The 26,916-nt window shown below is 42.4% G+C and overlaps 1 protein-coding gene across 4 annotated transcripts in view; it reads right to left on the bottom strand.

Moving 5' to 3' along the window:
• The window catches only part of SLAIN2 (SLAIN family member 2), an 87,497-nt gene that overhangs the window by 44,532 nt on the left and 16,049 nt on the right, over nt 1–26,916 (bottom strand). For all 4 annotated transcript variants that reach the window (XM_002709425.6, XM_070068194.2, XM_089325393.1 and 1 more), the window contains exon 2: nt 10,754–10,902. In XM_002709425.6, coding sequence (XP_002709471.1) covers nt 10,754–10,902 — 149 coding nt within the window. The remainder of the gene's footprint in view (nt 1–10,753; nt 10,903–26,916) is intronic.

Below are 26,916 nucleotides of genomic sequence, written 5' to 3'. Positions count from 1 at the left end.
GCAGCCATTTGGGGAGTGAATCAGCAGATGGAAGATTTCTCTCTCTGCCTCTGCCTCTCTGTAACTCCATCTTTCAAATAAATAAATAAATCTAAAAAAAAATAGCCTTTCCAAAGTTTAGATTTTTTAAAAAAAATAAAGAACAGTGATTGTTAAAGCCAATTTAAGATCTTTCTTTTTAAAAAGAAAAAAGCTCCTCCCCACCCTAAAATGCTTCTGTAAAAAAAAAAAAGTGCTTTGTGTATATATAATTATATAAACAGTACAACAGAGAGGCAGACATTTGATCTAGTGGTTAAAACTTAAGATGCCCACATCCCATTGTGAAGTGCCCAGGTGGCAGCAAGTGTTTGCTCAAGAAACTGGGTCCCTGTCACCCACATGGAGACCTGGATTGGGTTCCAGGCTCTGAGCTTCAGCCTGGCCCAGTCCCAGCCATTACAGGCAGTTGTGCAGTGAACCAGTAGATGGGAGCTCTGTCTGTCTCTCTATACCTCTCAAACAACAACAGAAGTACAGCAGTATGGCTAAGATATCAAATGGAATCATAAGAAAAATTAATACTTAAAATAGTATTTTTCTTTCTATCCTAGTCTCTTTTTTAAAGATTTTCATTTATTTATTTGAGAGGTAGAATCGGATATATATATATATATATCCGATATAAATATATCCGGATATATATATATATATATATATATATATATATATATATATAGGTCTTCCATCCGTTGGTTTACTCCCTAAACGGCCACAATGGCAGGAGCTGAGCCAATCCAAAGACAGAAGCCAGGAGCTTCTTCCCAGTCTCTGACGTGAGTGCAGGGGCCCAGACACTCTAGCCATATTCCACTGCTTTCCCAGGTGATTAACAGAAAGCTGGGTCAGAAAAGGAGCAGCCAGGATATGAACCAGCGCCCATATGTGATGCCAGTGCAGGGGGCGGGGGTGGGGGGGGGGGAGAGGCTTAGCCTAGTATGCCACAGCGCTGGCCCTCTATCCTAGTCTTAATGTCCACAGCGTATTCAATATTTATGAACACAGACAAAAGTAGTGTAGGGAAAACAGACAAATACGTTATAGTATTTTCTCAAGAGGCTTGCAGCTGCCAAGCAGTGCCGGCAGAAACAAGAACAACTGCAAGGCAAAATAAAATAAGTACTATAAAGGGGCAAAGAGCGATGGAAAGCAGAAGACAGTAGTTATTACAACTGCGAAAGCAAGACAGTTGTCATTACAACTGAGAGAGACTGGCTAAGGCCTTTTAGGAGAAGCACTGGAGCAGTCTTGAGAGGATAAGCAGTGATTTGACAGGCTGCTAAAAGTGACGAAAGTCTGTATGTTCTTTCATCTGTATTCATAAGATGAACAAAAGCTGTGTCATGAAAATGCAGAGCACACATAGGAAGTAAAAGTAAGCAACCCAGTTTGGTAAAGCACAAGGAGGGACAAAACAGGAAAATCTGCTGGGACCAGGTCATAGAAAGACTGGAAACTATGGTCAGAAGCCTAATTTCTATTCAGTAGCGATAAAAAAACTATCAGAAATTTTTGAGCAAAACTGCTATGATCCAATCAGTTAAGGAAAAAAAATGATGAGAATTTTGATATTCACTAGACTACACTGAACTAGGCAGGATACAATGGTTAAAAACAAAAGAAAAAAGACAGCTATTAAAAACTGGAAAAGATCATGGGGCCAGCACTGTGGCGCAGCAGGTTAACGCCCTGGCCTTGAAGCACCGGCATCCCATATGGGTGCCGGTTCAAGACCCGGCTGCTCCACTTCCCATCCAGCTCTCTGCTATAGCCTGGGAAAGCAGTAGAAGATGGCCCAAGTCCTTGGACCACTGCCCCCACATGGGAGACCTGGAAGAAGCTCCTGGCTTCTGGCTTCAGATCAGCTCAGCTCTGACCACTGTGGTCATTTGGAGAGTGAACCATCGGATGGAAGACCTCTCTCTCTCTCTCTGCCTCTCCTCTCTGTGTAACTCTGACTTTCAAATAAATAAATAAATCTTAAAAACAAAACGAAACAAAAAAAAAAAAAACTGGAAACGATTACTAGAGGAAAAAAATCAGGTTGTTAAAATTTCTGGTTTGGAGAGAAGGAACATTTGTCTTTCTAATGGACCATGTAGTCTGAGTCAAGATACCACATTTAATACATATTTAGAACGTAGTATGTTCCTGGAAACATCAACCTCATTAGAAACTGGACTGCTATCACTTTACTGCTTCTCAATCTCTTATGAAGCTTAAACTTACTTTTACTTGGCTATCAATCACTAGCATTGCAAGTTTACCTTTTACCTACATACTCAATGCCATATTCTTTCTCCTGAGAAACCTCAATTATATCCACAACATTAATTACTATCAATATATCCAAAAGTCCTCATTATTTATATTTTCAGTCCTAAATTTATAATACCTAGTTAATGTCTCTCTCCAAATATGTATTCAATTGTCAACACATCAAATCTAACTCATGGAGGCAGGCACTGGGCTTAACTGTTGAGACACCTGCATCCTAAATGGTTGCCTGAGTTTGATATCTGGGCCTGCTCTTGACTCCAGTTTCCTGGGAAGCAGATAGTGAGAGGCAGTGGTAGCAGCTCAGTTGACTGGGTTTCTGTCACTCCATGAGCAAGGTGGATTCAGTTCCTGGCTCCCAGCACCCATGGCATTTGGAGGGTCAATCAGCAAATGCGAGCATATACTCTGTGTATCTACCTGTCTCTTTCTCTACCTGTTGGTCTGTCTTTCAAATAAATGAATTAATCAATGTAAAAAATTCTAATCCAGGATCTTCTTGCTAAAATCTAATTCTCTTCTAGGGGTCCCTCTCTCAAAATGTTATCAACATCCATTCTGTGATACAAACTGGAAATGCAGAAATCACTACTGATACTTTCTTCTCCTTCCTTCCTTCATACCTGGTTTAATTTTTCTTTGACAGGCAGAGTGGACAGTGAGAGAGAGAGACAGAGAGAAAGGTCTTCCTTTACTGTTGGTTCACCCTCCAATGGCCGCCGTGGCGGGCACGCTGCAGCTGGCACACTGTGCTGATCCGAAGGCAGGAGCCAGGTGCTTCTCCTGGTCTCCCATGCGGGTGCAGGGCCCAAGCACTTGGGCCATCCTCCACTGCACTCCCGGGCCACAGCAGAGCGCTGGCCTGGAAGAGGGGCAACCGGGACAGAATCCAGCACCCCGACCAGGACTAGAACCTGGTGTGCTGGCACCACAGGCGGAGGATTAGCCTACTGAGCCGTGGCGCCGGCCCTGGTTTAATTTTACTACCATATCATTTTACCCCTACTACTATCCTTTCCACCAGCAATATTTTTTATATGCGTGTGTGTGCGTTTGGGTGAGTATACACACACATTTTATCCATGGTTCCTGACTCCTAACTCCCTCGCCAAGGTAAGCCACAGAAATTAGAATTTCTCTTCCCACACTGATGCAGCACACAGAATCTTCTGCTTCCTTTCTGTCTTGTGGTTGGTCATGAATTCTTTGACCCGATAGTAGCTAAGACCTTTATTTCAGAAGGAGTGCTGGGGCCAGCGCTGTGCATCGCATATGGGCACTGGTTCGAGTCCGGCTGCTTCTCTTCCAATCCAGCTCTCTGCTATGGCCTGAGAAAGGATAAGACGGTCCAGGTCCTTGGGCCCCTGCACCAGTGTGGGAGACCTGGAAGAAGCTTCTGGCTCCTGGCTTCAGATCAGCTCAGCTCTGACTGTTGCAGTCATTTGGAGAGTGAACTGGCAGAACGGAAGACCTCTCTCTCTCTCTGGCTCTACCGCTCTGTGTAACTCTTTCAAAGAAATACAATAATTCTCAAAAAAAGGGGGGGGGTGTCCTGCCCCATACCCAGGAATAAAACAATGCTTAAGAATCTGGACAGGCCTTACTGGGTTTTCCACCCAGTTTATTAATCACACCCTTTTTGTCCAATCATTTTTAAGAAGATTAATCTCCTTGAAAAATAGAGTGACAAAGAGGGAGAGAGAGGATTGGAGGAGAGGGAGAGGGAGATCTTCCATCTGCTAGTTCACTTCCCAAATGACCGAAACAGCCAGGCCTGGGCCAGGCAGAAGCCAGGTGTCAAGAACTTCATCTGGGTGACCCACATGGATGGCAGGGGCCCAAACACCTGGGGCATCATCAGTTGCCTTCCCAAGTGCATCACTAGGAAGTTGGATTGGAAGTGGAATAGCTGGGGCTTGAACCTGGCACTCCAATACAAGATGCCGGTGTTGGAAGCAGTGGCTTAACCCACTGACCGCTTCACTCATAGCTACATGGTGAGGTCCCCTTAAAAACACCAAAGGATAGTTTTCACAGTTTCTAAACAGCTGAACATTTGGAGATTCCTGGAGGGTAGTGTGCCATGCCTCGTCCCCTTTGCATCTCTTCATCTGTATCCTTTGCAATATCCTTTATAACAAACTGGTAAATGTGTTTCCCTGAGTTCTCTGAATCACTCTAGCAAGTTACCAAGTCTGTGGAGGGGCTAACAGGTCCATTTACAATGAGTTGGTCAGAAGCACAGCTTACCTGAGACTTGGAATAGCCATTTGAAATGGGGGTGGTGGGAGGCAATACTGTAGAATAGAACCCTAAACTTACGGGATCTGATACTATCTCCAGGTAGATGTCAGATGTGGACTGGCTGACAGTACAGCCAGCTGGTGTCTGCTATAGAATTGCTTGCTTGATGCTGGGAAAAATCCCCATAACTTTTGAGGTCATAGAAGACTTTTATGTAGATTGCTGTGGTATGAGAGTACATGAAAAACTTTTTTTCCTACACCCCCAACTATCATTATCAACCCTGTCAAAAGAATCCTACATTCACTACTGGGCCTCTACAGTCTACTCTCCATTCTACTGCTGGAATGACTTTTCCAAAAAACAAATTCAATCATATCTTCCTGCCCATAAAACTTCAGTATTTTCCTACTGCTCTTACAGCAAAGTCCACAATCTTTAACATGCTCTATAAAGGCCTTACATAGTTGACCTCCTATCTATTTCTGTCCTTATCTCATGTCAGTCCTTTCCTTACTCTTCTCCCACCTTCCAGGCTTGTTCTGATTCCTCATATATACCATGCTCTCTTCTATTATTCCTTTGCAAGTGTTATTCTGTCTATCTGGAATATCCATTCCTCCTTTCTTTTCCCTCCTTAGCACACTTAAATTTTTCTTAATCTTTAGGATTCAGGTCCAACATCACTTCCTGAGGGAAAGCTGATAATTCCAAAGCACTAATTATCATTTTAATTACATATAATCAGCTATAAAGATTATTCATATTGGTAAGTTTCCCTTACTAGGGGATAAACTCCATGAGTGCAGGTATAGTATTTATTTTTCTTTAACATGCATGTCCTACCCTTTTCCAAGTCTGATAATATAACAAGTCTCAATAAAAACTACAGGAATGAATGAGACTATTTGAAAAGAAATGACAGCTGGCACTGCGGCTCACTAGGCTAATCCTCCACCTGCGGCACCAGCACACGGGGTTCTAGTCCCGGTTGCTCCTCTTCCAGTCCAACTCTCTGCTGTGGCCCGGGAAGGCAGTGGAGGATGGCCCAAGTGCTTGGGCCCTGCACCTGCATGGGAGGCCAGGAAGAAGCACCTGGCTCCTGGCTTTGGATCAGCGCAGCGCACCGGCCAATTGGGGGGTGAACCAACAGAAGGAAGACCTTTCTCTCTCTCTGTCTCTCACTGTCTAACTCTGCCTTTCAAAAAAAAAAGAAAGAGCCGGCGCCGCGGCTCACTAGGCTAATCCTCTGCCTAGCGGCGCCGGCACACCGGGTTCTAGTCCCGGTCGGGGCGCCGGATTCTGTCCCGGTTGCCCCTCTTCCAGGCCAGCCCTCTGCTGTGGCCAGGGAGTGCAGTGGAGGATGGCCCAGGTGCTTGGGCCCTGCACCCCATGGGAGGCCAGGAAAAGCACCTGGCTCCTGGCTCCTGCCATCGGATCAGCGCGGTGCGCCGGCCGCAGCGCGCCGGCCGCGGCGGCCATTGGAGGGTGAACCAACGGCAAAGGAAGACCTTTCTCTCTGTCTCTCACTCTCACTGTCCACTCTGCCTGTCAAAAAAAAAAAAAAAAAAAAAAAAAAAAAAAAAAAAAAAAAAGAAAGAAAGAGAGAAAGAAAGAAAGAAATGACACGGGAGACTATATGAATTGATCAAAACAGAGAGACATGAGATAAGAGAAATGTGAAGCAATCTAAAAGATAGGCAAAAAGGGAAGGGTGTAGGTAGACAGAAGTTAGTGTTTACATCAGTATCAAAAAATTTTGTATGGGATGATGAAAAAGTTTAGTATGGGATGAAAAGCTCTGTCCACTTGAAGATGGACAGGGGTACCAGTTGCGTAGCAGTGTGGATGTACTTAATGTCACTGAGCTGTATATTTTTAAATGTTGAAAATGGGAATTTTATATTATATAAATTTTTACAATTAAAGTAAAAAGATGGGAAAAGATAGGAAAACCTTCAAAGAACACAGAAGACTGCAGGGAGGGTTAAAAAAGATAATGCACTAACATAAAAAATAAAACTTCACAACAAGTGGTAGTTTACTGCAACAGGGAGCTAGGTGTGATGGAGTAGAAACTGTTAACGCTACTTGGACAAAACTTAAGTTCTAAAAAAGGTTTACCTTATAAAAAACTTTTTTAAAAAAAATATCCTTGGGATTAGGATTTAGGATTACAAAGACCAAATCTGTGCATATCACTTTAAAGTGTAAACATTGTTAAATAGATCTGGCACTTGATTATACCTTGTTTTGGTTCAAGAATAACTGCCTAGGGGCCAGCATTGTGACACTGCATCCCCTGTGGCGCCATTTCAATTCCCGGCTACTTCACTTTTGAACCAGCTCCCTGCTAATATGCCTGGGAAAGCAGCAGAAGATGGTCCAAGACCTTGGGTCCCTGACACCCACATGGGAGACCCAGAAGAAGCTCCTGGCTCCCAGCTTCGGAGTGGCCCAACTCTGGCCTTTTGGGCATTTGGGGAATGAACCAGAAGATGGAAGATCTCTCTCTCTGTCGATATGTCTCCCTGTGTATTTTTTTTTTTTTTTTTTTTTTGACAGGCAGAGTGGACAGTGAGAGAGAGAAAGAGAGAAAGAGAGAGAAAGGTCTTCCTTTGCCGTTGGTTCACCCTCCAATGGCCGCCGCGGCTGGCGCGCTGCAGCCGGCACACCGCACTGATCCGATGGCAGGAGCCAGGAGCCAGGTGCTTTTCCTGGTCTCCCATGGGGTGCAGGGCCCAAGCACCTGGGCCATCCTCCACTGCACTCCCTGGCCACAGCAGAGGGCTGGCCTGGAAGAGGGGCAACAGGGACAGAATCTGGCGCCCCGACCGGGACTAGAACCCGGTGTGCCGGCGCCGCTAGGCGGAGGATTAGCCTAGTGAGCCGCGGCGCCGGCTTGTCTCCCTGTGTATTAACACTGCCTTTCAAATCAATCAATCAATCTTTAAAAAAAAAAAGTGGGGGGAGGGCCGGCACTGTGGCACAGCAGGTTAAAGCCCCAACCTGCAGTACTGGCATTGAGCCTTGCTGCTCTACTTTCGATCCAGCTCCCTGTTGATATACCTGGCTCAGGTCCTTGGGCCCCTGCACCCACATGGGAGACTGGAAGAAGCTCCTGGCTTCTGGCTTCAGATTGGCTCAGCTCTGGTTGTTGTGGCCATTTGTGGAGTAAACCAGCAGATGGAAGACCTCTCTCTGTCTCTACCTCTCTAACTCTGCCTTTCAACTACATAAAAAATAGATCTTTAAAAAAAAAAAAAAAAAGAGTAGCTACCTCATTTACATACCTCTACAATCTTTAATACCCTTGTTATAGTGGAACAACAAGTCACTCACTCAAAATTGGTGTTTTTGAGGTACAATAACTTTACTTTTCTCTTTGAAGTCCAAGTTGCTAGTTACCAATGGCTAATAGTTCCTATTCCTTAGGACACTTTACACCATGGGTTGGTGAATTATAGCCTGCACTCCAAATACAGGTCACCATCTCATTTTGCAAAGTTTTATAACAACATAGCCATGGCCATTCATTTATGTAGTATATATGGTTTCTTGTACTGCTATAAGGGCAAAGTTAAATAATCTCAACCAAGACCTTACTGCCCACAAAGAATAAACTGTTTGCTACCTGGCTCTTTTTACAGAAAGACTTTGCCAACCTGCTTCATATGTTTATTATCTTACTCCTCCTATGAGAATATAAACTCCAGGAAGGAAGACATTTTTGATCTGTTATATTCACTGTTATATTCTCAGAGTTAAGAAAAACGGCTAGATTCTCAACATTCACTGCTGAATGATAAAGATCCTAAATGAATTATAAATCATATTTATATTATTCCCGAGATTCTCAGAGTGCAAGAAAATTGTTTCTAGGATTTTTCTTAATATTTATTTATTTAATTGAAAGGCAGAGTTACAGAGAGGCAGACACACAGAGAGAAAGGTCTTTCTCCTACTGGTTCACTCCCTAGATGGCTGCAATGGCCGGAGCTGTGCCAATCCGAAGCCAGGAGCCAGGAGCTTCTTCCAGGTCTCCCACGTGGGTGCAAGGGTCCTTGGACTTGGGCCATCTTCTACTGCTATCCCAGGCCATAGCAGAGAGCTGGGTTGGAAGTGGAGCAGCCGGGATCCAAACCGGCACCCATATGGGATGCTGGCACTACAGACGGGGGCTTTAGCCTTCTGCGCCACAGTGTTGGCCCCACTAGGAATATTCTTAATAAATGTCGTAATGTCATCTTGCTGAAACTGGTTAGAAAATTTCCAGGTATTTCAAGTAGTCTACTAGCTTGTCTATACTTAACTTAAATCAAGACCCAAAGTATAATTCTAAAGACAAATTATTATACATATAAAACATTTTGAAAATTACATAAAGTCTACTGCTTCTTCAAAAGGACATACTAACACAGAAGTATGATTTTAGTGCAAAACAGACTCAGATCAGCTACTCTGTATTTTATAAGTTATTTGCATATAACTACTATTACTCCTTATAAAAAACTTTGCTGTAGTATATGCAGTGTAACTGTTTCATCTCCCCTCTGACTCATCTGATCATTTTCGGTTTAACCAACAGGCACATATTTCTATAATAAAGTTAAAAGCAGCAATTTTAAGTACATAACTGCCAAATAAGCACATAAAACAAAACCCTAGGATTACCACTCATGCAGCAATTTTTTTACCTGAGTACTTCAGAAAACAGTTAATTCTTCAAAGAGACTGAGAGAAAAACCAAGAAAATGCCAGTAATATTTTCCCTACATTCAACCCACACTAGTATGCTACATGGAATGTCATAAATAGCCACAGACACATTTTGTCAGCATGGTGAATACTAATAAACAAAAGAGCATAAAAGCAATTGAAATCTGAAATGTTAAGTTAGAAAAAAACCTAACAAGGAAAGGAAACAAATATTGAGTACCTACTCTGAGTCAGAAAACATGCTAGGCTCTTTCATAACATTTTTTTTCCCCCTTAAGATCTATTTATTTGAAAGTCAGAGTTACAGAGAAGGATAGACAGAGGCAGAGAGAGAAGTCTTCCATCTACCGGCTCACTCCCCAAAAGGCTTCAACAGCTGGAGCTGGGCCATCTAAGCCAGGGGCCAGGAACTTCCTCTGGGTCTCCTATGTGCACGCAGAGGTCCAAGGAATTGGGCCATCTTTCACTGCTTTCCCAGGCCATAGCAGAGAGCTGGACTGGAAGTGGAGCAGCCAGGTCTAGAACTGGTGACCATATAGGATGCCAGCACTGCAGGCTGTGGCCCTACTCACTAGGCCACAGCACCAGCCCCTCATAACATATTATTATTTACTGCTTAAAATAACTTTTCAAGGTGAATAATTCTTTCAAGATTTATTTATTGGGCAGGAGGGAGGGTAAGGTGGGAAGTATCACTATGTTCCTAAATCTGTATACATGAAATATATGAAAGTTGTATACCTTAAATAAAATTTTAAAAATAAGTTAAAAAGCAGCTTTATTTATTTATTTCAAAGTCAGAGTTACAGAGAGAGAGGGGAGAGAAAGAAAGATCTTCCATCTACTGGTTCACTTCCAAAGATGGCCACAATGGCTGGGGCTGTACCAGGCTGATGGAGCCAGGAGTTTCTCCCAGGTTTCCCACATGCGAAGCAGGGGCCCAAGTACTTGGGCCATCTTCCAGTGCTTTTTCCATGCACATTAGCAGGGAGCTGGATCATAAGTAGAGCAGTTAGGACACAAACTGGCCATATGGAATGCTGGTATTTCAGGCAGCAGCTTTATCCACTGTGCCACCATGTCAGTCCCTTGAGGTGTATACCATCTTATGAGAAAACTGAATTCATAGAAGTTGAATACTAGGAAGAATTTTTGATTTCTACTTGTATCTTTTTACTATATCAGAGTTTCCCAAAGTGCAGTATGTGAGATGATTTTAGACAATACCAAAAATTTTTATTTTTAATAGTTATTTGTTTTAACATGTATTAGAAAAAACTTATCACAAAAAACTCATTATTTCAGGGAGTAAATAACATGGCAAAAACTCTCTCATGATGCTATGCACAATGAAATTTTTAAAAATGCTACCAAATAAGGAACTTCTTTTTTTTTTAAATGTACCACTCAATATTTGTGTCTTTTTGATGAAAGAAAGCAAGAGATAAATTTCCAAGTAAAATCACAGACATACCTGACATAGTTTGATCAAGTTTGTGGATAAGAGACTTTTTAGCACATTCAACATCAGGACTTGGGTAATCCAAAACTTGCCTGCACCACACTAATGGACTAACCGATTTCTGCATTGGTGTAAGTTTTTTCTTTGGTGATGAATAAAGCCTAGAAGAAAACAAACCAAAAGGGTAACATTCATTATTAAGCACAAGGTTGTATCAGAGATCCTTTGGGACTGATTGTGGGGGAGAGCAGTAAAAGTGATGGTGCTTGTTTAAAATCACCCGTATCTATTTAGTGCATAGGAAAAAAATATTATAATCATCACTATAAACTCAAATTTGAAGTACTAAAGCAATATAAAAGGACACATTTTAAAATGTGTCTTATTTTTCTCTTTTACTCTCTAAACTAAACCTAGAGAAAGCATTCATCTTTCCAGTAGTTTATTCTGTTTTCTATAGTGTTTAGCTAAATCTCTAATATATCCATATCACTGAATCTAGCCTAGGAAGCAGAAGGAAGAGTTTAAATATCTCGCTTTTCAGCTTCCATTTTCCTTCCCACTACAAACTCAGACAAAAATGGAACATTAGTGATACACTCCTTTTAGTTAAGCAGTACCCACTCTGTGCTCTTCTGTTCAAACAGTACATCTAAGAAAAGCATTGCTTAAATCCTTAATAATCTAATGTAAATCAACTTATGAAACTACTTCAATTTCAGACAAGAAGAGGGCAGTATTTTATAAGTTCTTAGGGAAGGCATGCAGAAGGAAAAGATGAGCAGTAAGTGACAAGAGGTGTACTTAAATTTCCTGCTTCACAGTTTGTCCTCGTATTGGTCTAGAGTATGTTGGTTGTTAATTTATTTGAAGTGTGACCATGTATAAAAAATGTGAATAGTTACTTGATTTTATAGAGAGCTTCTTTTCAAATTAAGATATTTTAAGTAGAATTTATGAAGTAATCCAAATTATGCTTTGATATATCTACATAGTTAGATGCCCCAAGAAGGAAAAAAGTTAGTAATTCCACATTTTATATTAATCAAGCTAAGAAAATATTAAATGCTGGCCGGCGCCGCGGCTCAATAGGCTAATCCTCCACCTAGCAGCGCCGGCACACCGGGTTCTAGTCCCGGTCGGGGCGCCGGATTCTGTCCCGGTTGCCCCTCTTCCAGGCCAGCTCTCTGTTGTGGCCTGGGAAGGCAGTGGAGGATGGCCCAAGTGCTTGGGTCCTGTACCCCATGGGAGACCAGGAGAAAAGCACCTGAATTCTGCCTTTGGGTCAGCGCGGTGCGCTGGCCACAGCATGCCAGCCGTGGCGGCCATTGGAGGGTGAACCAACGGCAAAAGGAAGACCTTTCTCTCTGTCTCTCTCACTATCCACTCTGCCTGTCCAAAAAAAAAAAAAAAAAAAAAGCTGTTTCGGTATAACTATTTAAATAAATAATTCTCAATAGTACAAGCAGTGAAAATATGGACCTTTTCCATCGCTTTTCTTTTCTCTCATCACATTAGTTTTGATCAAAATAATCAAAACTAATAAGGTAAATGACCAAAGAAGTCCACAATCCATATTTGTTTGGACAAAAACATTTTTGAAACAGAACTGCAATTTATAAGGCCACTTATTAACAATTTAAAATGAAATTCAACGGGTTCACTCTCTTTACAATTTAAATACTGCGAATATAGCATAACAAATCTTTACCTCAGCATCCCTGCTTTGGAAATTCCTCTATCACTGGTTATAAAACTCATGTTAAAAAGTGCAAGGAACATGGGATGCCTCAAAAACATCATGCTCAATGAAAGAAGGCAGACACAAAAGAACACATGCTGACATATTGTTAGATTCCATTCACAGGAAATGTGCAGAAAATACCATGGAGCAGGGAATAAGTAGTGGTTGCCTAGGGCCTGGGAGTAGGCACGTGAATGAGGTTCCTTTTTATGGTGATATAAATGTTCTAGAATTAAATGGTAATGATGATTTGCTTTTATAGTATAAATATGCTAAATTCAATGAACTATCAATGAATTTTGTGGTAGTGTAAATTACACAGGTATGGGTAAATTTTACAGGATGAAAACTGCATTTTGATAAAATTGTCTTTAGAAAAGTTGCCAGTACTTATAACATCTTTTAAAATACAGGGACTACTGCCGGCGCCGCGGCTCACTAGGCTAATCCTCTGCCTAGCGGCGCCGGCACACCAGGTTCTAGTCCCGCTTGGGGCGCCGGATTCTGTCCCGGTTGCCCCTCTTCCAGGCCAGCTCTCTGCTGTGGCCAGGGAGTGCAGTGGAGGATGGCCCAGGTGCTTGGGTCCTGCACCCCATGGGAGACCAGGAAAAGCACCTGGCTCCTGGCTCCTGCCATCGGATCAGCGTGGTGCGCCGGCGCGCAGCGCGCCTGCCGCGGTGGCCATTGGAGGGTGAACCAACGGCAAAAGGAAGACCTTTCTCTCTGTCTCTCTCACTGTCCACTCTGCCTGTAAAAAAAAAAAAAAAACAACCAGGGACTACTATAAACTAAATGAATAAAGTATTAAAAATTCAAAATCAATGAAATGAAAACAATATCCTTCCACTCACCATGAACTCCCCATAAGTATTTTTTCTGTTTTTGCTAATGGTACCATAATTCTTTCAGTTACAAAAACAAAACACTTAAAAGTGATTGTGGATTATTCTTTTTTATTTCTTACCTTTACCAATAATGTCACCAAGTCCTATCTTTATAAATTATTTCTCCCCATTCCAACTTATTTACTCTCAAAGTGGAAACAAAGAACGTTCTTTCCTCCAATTAGCAGACAAAGGCTAATGAAGTAACTTGCCCATTCCCACAGTGATGAAGGCGAATGACTCAATAATCCCTGGGTACACTGACTGTCACTGTTACTCTATTCTCTTATTTGAGTATCCCTGTCACCACTCCAAAAGTCTGAAAATAGAGGGCTTTGGTCCTTATAATATTGGTGCAAAATTACTGCTTGGTCAGAGAATGTGGTTGAGTTTTGAAACAATTCTAACCCTACTAAAAACCCATCTAAACAGTATTCTGAATCTCTCACAATAATGCCCAAATGTTCAGGATGTAATTGGAAATTACTCAGCAGATTGAAAACACAGTTAAGAACATAGAACAGAAACAAGTAAGTCAGATGGAAAACAAACATGACAGAAACAAAACTAATCATGCCAATAATTTTATTAAATGTGCACGGACTAAACACCCTACTCAAAAGGCAGAGACAGTCAGACTTAATTTGAAAACATAATCCCATGATATTTTTTCTAAAAAAGAAACACCTTAGGTTTAAAAAAATCACAAATGGGTTGAAAGTAAAAAGAATGGGAGAAAATAAAAGTGCTACAATGGTTATACTGTTATTAAACAAAACAGACAATAAAAAATATTACGAGAAAAAGAGCACTTCAATACATCAAAAAAACACAGAAAATTAGGATATAGAAGACCTGAACAACATTAACAATTAACTTTACTTAACCAACATTTATGGAACACTCCAACAGTTACAGAATATATTTTAAGAACACATGGGGCCGGCGCAGCGGCTCACTAGGCTAATCCTCCGACTGCGGCGCCGGTATCCTGGGTTCTAGTCTCGGTTGGGGCGCCGGATTCTGTTCTGGTTGCCCCTCTTCCAGTTCAAATCTCTGCTGTGGCCCTGGAGTGCAGTGGAGGATGGCCCAAGTCCTTGGGCCCTGCACCCTATGGGAGACCAGAAGTACCTGGCTCCTGCCATCGGAGCAGCGCGGTATGCCGGCCACAGTGTGCTGGCCGCGGCGGCCATTGGAGGGTGAACCAATGGCGAAGGAAGACCTTTCTGTCTCTCTCTCTCACTGTCCACTCTGCCTGTCAAAACAAAACAAAACAAAACAAAAACAAAAACAAAAACACATGGAACATTCTCCAAGACAGACCATGAAACAAGTCTTTTTTTTTTTTTTTTAACAGGCAGAGTTAGACAGTGAGAGAGACAGAGAGAAAGGTTTTCCTTTTTTCATTGGTTCACCCCCCAAGTGGCCACTACGGCCAGTGCGTTGCGGCCCGCACGCTGCGCCGATCCTAAGCCAGGAGCCAGGTGCTTCCTCCTGGTCTCCCATGCGGATGCAGGGCCCAAGGACCTGGGCCATCCTCCACTGCACTCCAGGGCCACAGCAAAGATTTGAACTGGAAGAGGGGCAACCAGAACAGAATCCGGCGCCCCAACCGAGACTAGAACCCAGGATACCGGCGCCGCAGTCGGAGGATTAGCCTAGTGAGCCGCGGCGCCAGCCCAAAACAAGTCTTAGAGATGTAAGACAACTGACGTTCTTCAAAGTATGATCTCCAACTACAATGTAATATATCAGAATCAACAACAGAAAGAAATCTAGTAAGCCCCAAATATCTGGAAATTAAACAATATATTTGTAAGTGCTTATAGGTCAAAGAAGATATCACAAGGGAAATTAGAAAATTCTTTAACTGAATAAAAACAAAAAACACAACATCCCACTTTCTGATGAACCTAAACAAGTGCTTAAATACTTATATTGGCAAATACAAGAGATCTCTAATACCCAAACCTTTAAAAACTAGAAAAAGTAAATTAAACTCAGAACAGTGAAATGGAAAGAAACAATAAACCTTAGGGTAGAAATCAGTTTAACAGAAAATGAACAAAAAAAATTTTCAGAAAGAAATTAAAACATAGTTGACTTGGTTGATATCTTTAGTTAGAATGACCTAGAAAAAAGACAGCAAACACAAATTACAAAAGTCAGAAATAAGAGAGGAGATTGTGAAAACACTACAAAAATGAAAGGATTTCTAAGGGAATACCATAAACACCTTATGTCAACCAAATAGATATTTTAGATAAAACAGACATATTCCTACAAAGACACTAAATTCCTACAAATTACTAAGAAATACAGAATATGAACTCATAAAAAAGAAATAAAATAAAAAATCTTCCCAGGAAGGCACAGATATTTTCATTTATTGATTATAATATTAAGGAAAAAATGTACAATCCTACACAAACTCTTTCAAAAAATACAGCTAATGGTTAAAGACTGAATGCTTTCTCCCAAGATTGGAAATAAAGTAAGGTTGTGTATTAGCATCACTTCTTTTAAACAATCAACTACAGTGTCTAGCCAGCACAATAAAAGAAAAAAAAATTAATGGCATCTAAGTTGGAAAAACGTAAAACTGTCTTTATTTAGAGACAATATGATCCTGTATTTAGAAAATCCTTTGGAGGAATCTAATGGTGGGTGGGGAGTGTGTGCGGACCTAGAGTAATAAATGATTTAGCAAAGTCACGAACAATAAGCACAATAAGTAAAGTATCAATTGTATTTCTGCATACTACTAATAAACAATCTATAGATAAAATATAGTAATTTCATTCACAATACTATCAAAAAGAATAAAATACTTAGGAATAAACTGAAAAGTGTAAGACTCATATACTGCAAACTATGAAACACTGCTGAGCAAAGTTAGACTTACATAAAAGAAGAAGTATAAAGTGGTATTTCACTATCCATGGAAATGGAATTTAACAATGAGTATTATGGCACAAAAAATTATGAAATCCAATCATACAAGAGGTGTTCCAGGGGCCAGCGGTGTAGTATAGGGGGTGAGGTCGCTGCCTGCAGTGCCAGCATCCCATATGTGCACTGTGGAACAGTCTCGGCTGTTCCACTCCTGATCCAGCTCTCTGCTACGGCCTGGGAAAGCTGTGGAGGATGGCCCAGGTCCTTGGGCCCCTGCACCCAAGTGGGAGACCTGGAAGAGACTCCTGGCTCCTGGCTTCAGATTGGCGCAGCTCTGGACATTGTGGCCATTTGGGGAGTAAACCAGAGGATGGAAGAACTCTCTCGCTCTCTTTCTGCCTCTGCCTCTAACTCTGCCTTTCAAATAAATGAATAAATCTTGAAAAAAGAAAAAAAGACTAATGATGAATGTGAATTCCCCTTAAGGCTAAGACTAAAAAACAAACAAACAAACAAACAAAAAAACCAAAGAGGTGTTCCAAATGGATTTCAAAACCTTCACACCAAAATAAACTTAGCTTTTAACTCATTTTTCATGAAGTTTTTGAAGTACATTTGTACATGTTTGTACACCTGAATCAATATTGTTAATGTCAACTCCTACAAACTGATCTAAAGAATCTAATTCCTGAAAACTGATCTTAAAAAAAAAATCAACAGAATTCATAGCAAATAATTTTAGAGAAATTGACAAGCTGATTCTAAAATTCCTTGGACAAAAATATGACTGAAACAATTTCTAAACAAACAAAAAAGGCATTATCTTAAATTTGAAAATCTCTGGTTTTAGGGGCTGGCACTATGGTGCAGCAGGTTAAACTGCAAATTGCAATGCTAGCATCCCATGCTGGAGCTAGCCCAGAGGCTCAGCTTCCAATCTTACTCCTGAAAATGTGCCTGAGAAAGTAGCAGAAGATGCCCCAAGTACTTGGGCTTCTGTCACTCATGTGGGAGACCCAGATGGAGTTCCAGGACATTTGAGGCATGAACCAGCAGATGATAGCATGCCCACTGCCACCCCACTATCACTCTGTCTTTCAAATATGTAACTCTTGGGGTTTTGTTTGTTTAAAGATTTATTTGAAAGGCAAAGTTAGAGAGACAGAGAGAAAATCTTCTATCCGCTGGTTCACTCCCCAAATGGCCCCTCAATAGCCAGGAATAGGGGTGGGCCAGGCTAAAGCAAGGAATCAAGAACTTCATCTGGGTACAAGGGCCCAAAGGCTTGGACTATCTTCCACTACTTTCCCAGGTGCGTTAGCAGGGAACTGGATTGGAATTGGAGCAGCCGAGACTCAAACTAGCACCCATATGGGATAATGGTGTCACAGGTAGAGATTTAACCTGTTATGCCACAACACTGGCCTTCACAAATACATAAAGCTTTAAAACAAATCTCTAGGGGCTGGCACTGTGGCAGAGCAGAAAAAGCTACTACCTGTTATGCCTATAGGCATCAGTTTGAGTCCCAGCTGCTCTGCTTCTGAACCAATTCCCTGCTAACAGCCTGGGAAAAGCAGTGGAAGATAGCCCAAGTGTATGGGCCCCTGCTATATATGTTTGAGACCCAGCTGAAGCTCTTGCCTCCTGGCTTTGGCCTGGCTCAGCCCTGGCTGTTTTGGCCATCTGGGGAGTGAGCCAGTGGATCTCTCTCTTGCCTGCCCCCCAGCCACCATCAGTAACTCCAACTTTCAAATAAATAAACAAATCTTTAAAAAAGAAAAATAATGCAAAGACCCTCTGCTTTCTTCCAATCCATTCTATATATAAAGTATTTTCTAAAATATAAAACTGACTCTACATATACTCCTCTGCTAAAAATTATATACCAGCTTCCTACTGCCCTTAGGTTAGGGTTTCTTCCCAAAATGGCACCCATAGCCCTTGAGATCCAATAGATGATCTAACTGTTGTAATATTTCTTTAGCTTCATTTCTCACCTTCCTCTATCATCCAGTTCTAAATAACAGCCATATGGAACTAATTGCTATTTCTGGCAAGCCTAACACTTTTGCTTCTAGGTTATTTGTGTATTTGTTCCTTTGCCAGAAATGAGCTCAACTCTACTATTCACTTACCTCACCCTCCCCTGCCCAATTTCACCCAGTTCATTCCTACTTTCTACTGGGTCTCAGCTTAAATGTCAATTCTTCAAAGAAAATCTTCCTAATTGGTAGAAAGACTAATCAAGTACTCCCACTGCAGAAAACATAGCAAGATGTTTTAACAAAGTATCTTTACAGCCTTTTAGATATTCCCTATCAAAAAAAGGAAACTTGAGGGACAGGTATTGTGGCACAGTGGGTTAAGCGGCTACTTTGGAGATGTACATCCTAAATCAGAGTGCCAGTTCAAGTCTCGACTACTCCACTTCTGATCTAACTTCCTGTTAATGCACACTGTGGTAGACAGCAGATGATAGGCCAAGTTTTTGGGTTTCTGCCACCCATGTAGGAGGCTGGTATGGAGCTCTTGGCTTTTAGCTTTGGACATGTGTGCTCACATGTGTGTGTATTCTCTATCTCACTCTGCCTTTCAAAAGACAAACAAAAAAAACCCCACCACCACCAACAAAAAAGGAAACACAATCCCAACTCCATGACTGACTTACTTTCTACTTTATCATTTGTGTTCTGTTTAAATTGTTTGAAGCAATAAAAATGCTAAAACATGAATTAACTGCTGGCGCCGCGGCTCACTAGGCTAATCTTCTGCCTAGTGGAGCTGGCACACCGGGTTCTAGTCCCGGTCAGGGCGCTGGATTCTGTCCCGGTTGCCCCTCTTCCAGGCCAGCTCTCTACTGTGGCCCAGGAGTGCAGTGGAGGATGGCCCAGGTCCTTGGGCCCTGCACCCGCATGGGAGACCAGGAGAAGCACCTGGCTCCTGACTTCGGATCAGCACGGTGCGCCGGCCACGGTGGCCACTGGAGGGTGAACCAACGGAAAAAGGAAGACCTTTCTCTCTGTCTCTCTCTCACTGTCCACTCTGCCTGTCAAAAAACAAAACAAAACAAAAACAAAAACAAAAACATGAATTAACCTCAAAAAACAGTGTGCTAAGTAAAAAGCAGTCATGAAATACCACATATTATGTGACAGCTTTTACATGGAATGTCTAGAGTAACTAAGTTTATGATAAAAAGTAGTGGTTGTCTAGGAGTGGCAGGTGGAGAAGAGAACAGGAAGGGAACGTAACTTCTTGCAAGTAGCAGTGTCCTTTGGGGATGCTGAAAAAAAAAAAAAACAACTATTTTTTGGCTGGCGCCGCAGCTCACTAGGCTAATCCTCCACCTGTGGAGCCAGTACCCCAGGCTCTAGTCCTGGTCGGGGCGCCAGATTCTGTCCCTGGTTGCTCCTCTTCCAGTCCAGCTCTCTGCTGTGGCCTGGGAAGGCAGTGGAGGATGTCCCAAGTCCTTGGGCCCCTGCACCCGCATGGGAGACCAGGAAGAAGCACCTGGCTCCTGGCTTCGGATCGGTGCAGCTCCGGCCGTAGCGGCCATTTAGGGGGTGAACCAACGGAAAAAGGAAGACCTTTCTCTCTGTCTCTGTCTCTCTGTCTAACTCTGCCTGTCAAAAAAACAAAAACAAAAACAAAAACAAAAATACCCCACAAAACTATTTTAGGGGCCAGCGCCGAGGCATAGTGGGTAAAGCCACTGCTGCCTCCCAGGATGCATCTAAGCAGGAAGCTGGATCAGTGGTGGAGGAGCCAGGACACAAACCAGGCACTCCAATTAAGAACTGCCCCAAATGCTTCCTTTGATGATATAAAATTGACTGTACAAACTTCGACACTGAAAGTCAAGGGAGCACTAACTAAATAGGATGCCATGACAAAAGGCATTAGAATGTCCCTTGGCAAATGGAATGATTGCTCATCCTGGGAATAATCATCATCAAACATCTATTGAGTACAGACTGTGGGTAGAGCACTATGTTAAGATGATAAAGTCATAAGAACTCTGGAGGTTGGAAAGTTTCAGGAAAAATATGATTCTTGAACTGGCCTTGAAGTAAGGCTTGGATAAAAAATAGAAAATGGAGAGAAATTTTTTGCATAGTATAAGGAACTATTAACAGACTCTTGAAATATCCATAATGTATCAGTATAAAGTAAATGTTTATTTGGTCAGTGTGGCCACAAGATGGTTTTTACTGGGTACTTCAGAGAAGACCAAAGAAGATAGTTCTAGAGCAGATGACATAGAATCCTGAAAACTAAGATGAGTATGATGGGAGTTTTTAAGCTGAGAAACAATACTATAAAGATGTGTGTTTTACAGAGCTAAGTGGTGGGGGTAGAGGACAAAGGAGAGCCTGGAAGAATCAAAGTCTGGTATATATGGAGAAATCAGTTAATATTATCATAAGGCTCTATATTTGTACTTGGTAAATGGGAGCCTAGACTAGAATGAGGTCAATAGAAGAAAGGAATTTAAGAAGCATTAACACATCAACAGGATATGGTGACTGAATATACAGAAAGAGACCACAGTCAAGGTTAGACTAAAATTTGTTATTTACTGACTAGGAAAATAATGATGTCTTTTTAGGTTTGTTGAGTGATATTTGATTTTAAAGGTGATGTCCACAGGAGGCAGTTACTCTGTAACTGACACCCAGTAGAAAGATTAGAACTAGGGGGTCGGGCTGGCACTGTGGCTCAGCAGGTTAACACCCTGGCCTGAAGCACCAGCATCCCGTATGGGCGCCGGTTCTAGTCCCAGCTGTTCCTCTTCCAATCCAGCTCTCTGCTATTGCATGAGAAAACAGTATAAGATGGCCCAAGTCCTTGGACCCCTGCACCCGTTTGGGAGACCCAGAAGAAGCTCCTGGCTCCTGGCTTCGGATCAGCGCAGCTCCAGCCGTTGTGGCCAATTGGGGAATGAACCATCAGATGGAAAACCTCTCTCTCTCTCTGCCTCTCTTCTTTCTGTGTAACTCTGACTTTCAAATAAATAAAATATCATCTTTAAAAAAAAAAAAAATGAATTAGGGGTCGACACTGTAGTGTAGTGGGCTAAGCCTCCGCCTGCAGCACCAGTTCGAGTCCTGGCTATTCCAATTCCCATTCAGCTCTCTGCTATGGCCTGGGAAAGCAGTAGAAGATGGCCCAAATCCTTGAGCCCCTGCACCCCATGGGAGAACTGGAAGAACCTCCTGGCTCCTGGCTTCAGATCAGCCTAGCTCCAACTGTTGCAGCCATTCGAGGAGTAAACCAAAGAATGGAAGACCTATCTCTCCATCTCTCCTTCTCTGTCTGTAACTCAACCTCTCAAATAAAAAAATAAAATCTTAAAAAAAAAAAAAAAGATTAGAACTAGCAGCATAAGAAAAATCATGCGGCTGGTGCCGCAGCTCACTAGGCTAATCCTCCGCCTGCAGCGCCGGCCCCCCGGGTTCTAGTCCCAGTCGGGGCGCCGGATTCTGTCCCGGTTGCCCCTCTTCCAGGCCAGCTCTCTGCTGTGGCCAGGGAATGCAGTGGAGGATGGCCCAGGTCCTTGGGCCCTGCACCCCATGGGAGACCAGGAGAAGTACCTGGCTCCTGCCATCGGATCAGCGCGGTATGCCGGTCGCAGCGTGCCGGCCGCAGTGGCCACTGGAGAATGAACCAACGGCAAAAAGGAAGACCTTCCTCTCTGTCTCTCTCTCACTGTCCACTCTGCCTGTCAAAAAATTTAAAAAAAAAAAAAGAAAAGAAAAATCATGCATTTCTAAAATAATTAAAAAATAAACAAAAGGGTCACTTAATCTGAGTTTATAACAAAATAGGGAGAAAATTCTAAATAGATGTGCAAATCTCAGGAAATTCCATCTCAAAACACTGAGAGAACATTTAATGATATTAAAGAACTATTTTTAATTTTGGGTATGTGTGAAACTGATATTATGGTTATGTTAAAAAGGAGTCCTTAATCTTACTATTATAGTAATGAAATAACATATCTGGATGAAATTTGCTTCAAAATAGTCCAGGGAGTTAGGGTTTCAATGGTATAGATAAAATAAGAATGAAATCAGTTGGGAAGTTTTAAAGATGGGTGACAAGTTAATGCACTCTTATTTCTTTAAGAATATGTATATCAGAAATTTTCCAAAACAAAGTTATTTTTAAAAAGTTCAACGCAAAGGCCAGCGCTGTGGTGTAGTAGGCTAAGCCTCTACCTGCAGTGCCAGCATCCCACATGGGCGCTAGTTTGTGTCCCAGCTGCTCCTCTTCCGATCCACCTCTGCTTATGGCCTAGGAGAACAGTGGAAGATGGTCCAAGTGCTTGGGCCCCTATACCCATGTGGGAAACCTGGATGGGGCTCCTGCCTCCTGGCTTCGGCCTGGTCCAGCCTCAGCCAGTGGGGCCATTTGGGGAATGAACTAGAAAATGGAAGACCTCTCTGTCTTTCCTCCTGTAACTCTACCTCTCAAATAAATAAATAAAACTATTAAAAATAAACATTTCAATGCAAAGATAAGCAGTCTATAACTAAAATAAAAGAGTGCTGATGTCGAGGATAAAAATGACAACCAATATACATTTAGTTTGTGTAAGTGCTGTTCTAAACACTTTAAGTATCTTCACAAGCCTTCTCTATCCTACTCAAGTGCTATACTCATTCTTTTTCCTTTTTAATTTTTATTAATTTATTTATTTCAAAGACAAAGTGACAGAGATTTTCCATCTGTTTGTTCATTTTCCAAACAGCTGTAATAGCCAGGATTGTACCAGGCCAAGGTGAGGAGCCCAGAACTCCATCTAGGTCTCCATGTGGGCACAAGATCCAAGTACTTGGCCATCATCTGCTGCACTACCAGGCATATTAGCAAGAAGCTGAATTGGAAGTGGAATAGCCAGGAATCAAAGTGGCACTATGATATGGGATGTGGGCATCCCAAGTGGCAGTTTAACTCACTGTGCCTAATATCCATGCTGTTTTTTTTTATTCTGACAGACAAGAAATACCTTTCTGTAACCAAATCCAAATTCCTAGCTCTCACATTTAAGTTGATATAAACTTTTCTCCTATTAATAATTACTACTGGTTTCACAGAGAATTGAATTCTGTGATCATTTTGTCTCCCAAACTCTCAGCACCCTGAAAGCTTAGTATCATTATCCACTTAGTTATATGAATACACATTTCTGTTGCAGCTACCAATGTCCAGGCATGGCATTACACAGGAATTTGAAGGTGAAATAAGGTTAAAATAGGTTGTTACATCTCACATTGAAGTATTTGAAGGTGAATCACATAGAGAAACAATCCACATGAATTAAGATAAAACTAGAATTTTTAAAAAAGATTTATTTATTTATTTGAAAGTCAGAGTTACAGAGAGGGGAAAGAGGGGAGGGAAAGGGCTGGAAGAAGGAGAGGGAGGGGGGAGAGGGAGAGGGAGAGGGAGAGGAAAAGGGAGAGAGGTACAGAGAGGTATCTTCTGTCCATTGGTTTACTGCCCAAATTGCTGCAACAGCCAGAGCTGGGCTGATTCCAAGCCAGGAGTCAGAAGCTTCCTCTGGGTCTCCCACATGGGTACAGGGGCACAAAGACTTGGGCCATCTTCTGCTCTTTCTCAGAGTTGGATCAGAAGTGGAGCAGCTGGGACTCAAAATGGGGCCCATTTGGGAATGCTGGCACACCAGGTGGTGGCTTTACATGCTATGCCACAGCACCAGCCCCAAAACTAGATTACTACTGCCTCACACAGAGATGGTTAGCCTCTTTCACTCATAGGCTATGCTGCCATCATGACCTAGCACTGGGGGCTAGCCGCTGCCTGCAATGCTGGTATCCCATATCAGCACCAGATGGAGTGCCCTGCTGCTCTGCTTCTGATCTAGCTCTCTGTTAATGCACCTGGGAAAGCAGCAGACCCAACTCTTTGGGTCACTGCACCCACATGAGAGACCTGGGAGAAGCTCCTGGCTCTGAATTGGCCCAGTCCCAGCTGTTGGGGCCATATGGAGAGTGAGCCAGCAGATGGAAGATCTCTCTGTTGGTCCCGCTCTGTCAAATACACTCCGCCTTTCAAATAAAAATAAATTAAAAAAAAAAAAAAAAAAGACAGATCTAGCACTGGTTAATTAAGTCCTAAACCTCTAGATTCGGGACTCTAGAATTCATCAGTTTTCTGTTTGTTTCTTTTTCTGAAAAACTATTTGAGAGGTAGAAGGAGAAAGAGCACCCCCATCTGCTGGTTCTCTCTCCAAATGCCCTTAACAGCTGGGCTGGGTCAGGCTGAAATTAGAAGCCAGAAACTCAATCCAGGTCTCCCAAGTTGATACCAGGGACTCAGTTACTTGAGCCTTCACCGCTGCTTCCCAGGGTCTATATTAGCAGGAAGTTGGAGTCAGGCACTAGAAATCAAACCCAAGACCTACAATATGGGACATGGACATCTTAACTGCGAGGCTAAATGCCCACTCCTGGGTTTTATTTATCAATCCTCTCCAAATCAGCTCTAGCTAAGGATAGCTAATGGAAAACAACAATTCCACTTAGCAATATAAGATTACTTCAACTTTGAATGGGAAAATTAGCAAGTCCACTCAAAAGATATATATTTTTACTTCCTATGGTTAAATTAATCTTTCTATATCTACTATATTATTGAAAATTTACAATTTAATCATTGTCATTACAAAATACAGTACTAATTAGGTATGAAGTACATACTAAACACCTCCTCACTAACTTGATGGCGTCTATGAAATCCTATTTCTCAAGCTTATCAAAGTCAGAGTCATTTTCAGACTCATTCTGGCCTATTCCTGCTTCTTATTCATACTTTTCCAACAAAATGGGCCTCAACAGCCATACATGATTGAGTAATTTTTTTTTTTTTTTGACAGGCAGAGTGGACAGTGAGAGAGAGACAGAGAGGAAGGTCTTCCTTTTTGCCATTGGTTCACCCTCCAATGGCCACTGCGGCCGGCATGCTGCGGCCGGCGTACCACGCTGATCCGATGGCAGGAGCCAGGTACTTCTCCTGGTCTCCCATGGGGTGCAGGACCCAAGGACTTGGGCCATCCTCCACTGCACTCCCTGGCCACAGCAGAGAGCTGGCCTGGAAGAGGGACAACCGAGACAGAATCCGGCACCCCGACCGGGACTAGAACCCGGTGTGCCGGCACTGCAAGGCAGAGGATTAGCCTAGAAAGCCATGGCGCCGGCCAAGTAATTTTTTATTCTTACCTAAACAGATAAGCAGTTCTTGAATGGACTAGTGGAAGACTGTATGGGGCAGGGATTTCCAGTTAGGAGATAGCTTGTTTCATCCTCATCAAGTCTCAATCTCTACTTTTAAACTTAATACTACCTGTTTTCATCTTTCCAAATATTTTTACAAATTTAATATCAGATAATATAGTACTGCATTATCCAATTTCTATTATTTTTGAGGCCAATTGGGAAGTGAACCAGAGAATGGAAGACCTTTCTCTCTCTCTACCTCTCCTTCTCTCTGTGTAACTCTTTCAAATAAATAATAAAATAAAAAAAGATGTATTTATTTATTTGAGAGGCAGAGTTACAAACAGAGGGCAGGAGGGAGAGAGAGAGAGATCTTCCATCTGCTGGCTCACTCCCTAAATGGGCCAATCTGAAGTCAGGAGCTTCTTCCAGGTTTCCCATGTGGGTGCAGGGGCCCAAGCACTTGGACCATCTTCCACTGCTTTCTCAGGCCATTTGCAAGGAGGCGGATCAGAAATGGAGCAGCAGAGACACAAACTGGTGCCCATACGGGATTCTGGCACCACAGGCAGAAGCTCAACCTACTATACCACAGTGCTGGCCCCCAGGAGGGTGCAGGAGACCAAGCACTTGGACCATCTTCCACTGCTTTCTCAGGCCATCACAGAGAGCTAAATCAGAAGTGGAGTAGCCAGGGGTCTAATCCCATAGGGGATTTCGGCATTGCAGGTGACAGCTTTACCCACTATGGCATCACCCTGGCATCTACATTTTCCTTTTGCTCACATGTAAATTCCTTTTCAGTTAGCACAATTCCTAGTAAGAATGGAGGAAACAATCTTAAGTGGCTTAAAACAGTGAAGTCTGTTCTTAACCTTGCCCCAACAATGAATATTTAAATTTCAAATATAGAGATTTTTTTATGTATTACATTGTAACTCATCCTTTTACATGAGGCCTTTGGCAAAGTCTAATAAAAACCATTAACAGAGGATACTTTATTTTTAAAGATTTTATTTATTTGAGAGGTAGAGTTACAGACAGAGGGAGAGGTCTCAGCTGATTCACTCCCCAAATTGCTCCAATGGCCAGAGCTGGGTTAATCTGAATCCAGGAGCCAAGAGCTTCCTCTGGGGCTCTCATGCAGGTATAGGGGCCAAAGGACTTGGTCCATCTTCCACCACTTTCCCAGGTCATTAACAGAAAGTTGGATCAGAAGAGGAACAGCCAGAACTCAAACTGGTGCCCGTATGGGATGCCAGTGCTGCAGGCGGAAGTTTAGCCTACTAAGCCACAGCACCGCCCCAGGATATGTTCTTTGAAATCTAACAGTTTCCTTCCTCAGTAAATGTGTCCTATTTTAGGCAAATTTAGTGCAGAAAATGTGAGTTTAAAGAAAATTTAACT

The sequence above is a fragment of the Oryctolagus cuniculus genome, chromosome 2, assembly GCF_051225735.1.
Source record: "Oryctolagus cuniculus isolate XC-2025 breed Fujian yellow rabbit chromosome 2, ASM5122573v1, whole genome shotgun sequence".
NCBI lineage: Eukaryota > Metazoa > Chordata > Mammalia > Lagomorpha > Leporidae > Oryctolagus > Oryctolagus cuniculus.
Note: the sequence above shows the minus strand (reverse complement) of the source record. Positions and strands in the feature narration are given on the sequence as shown.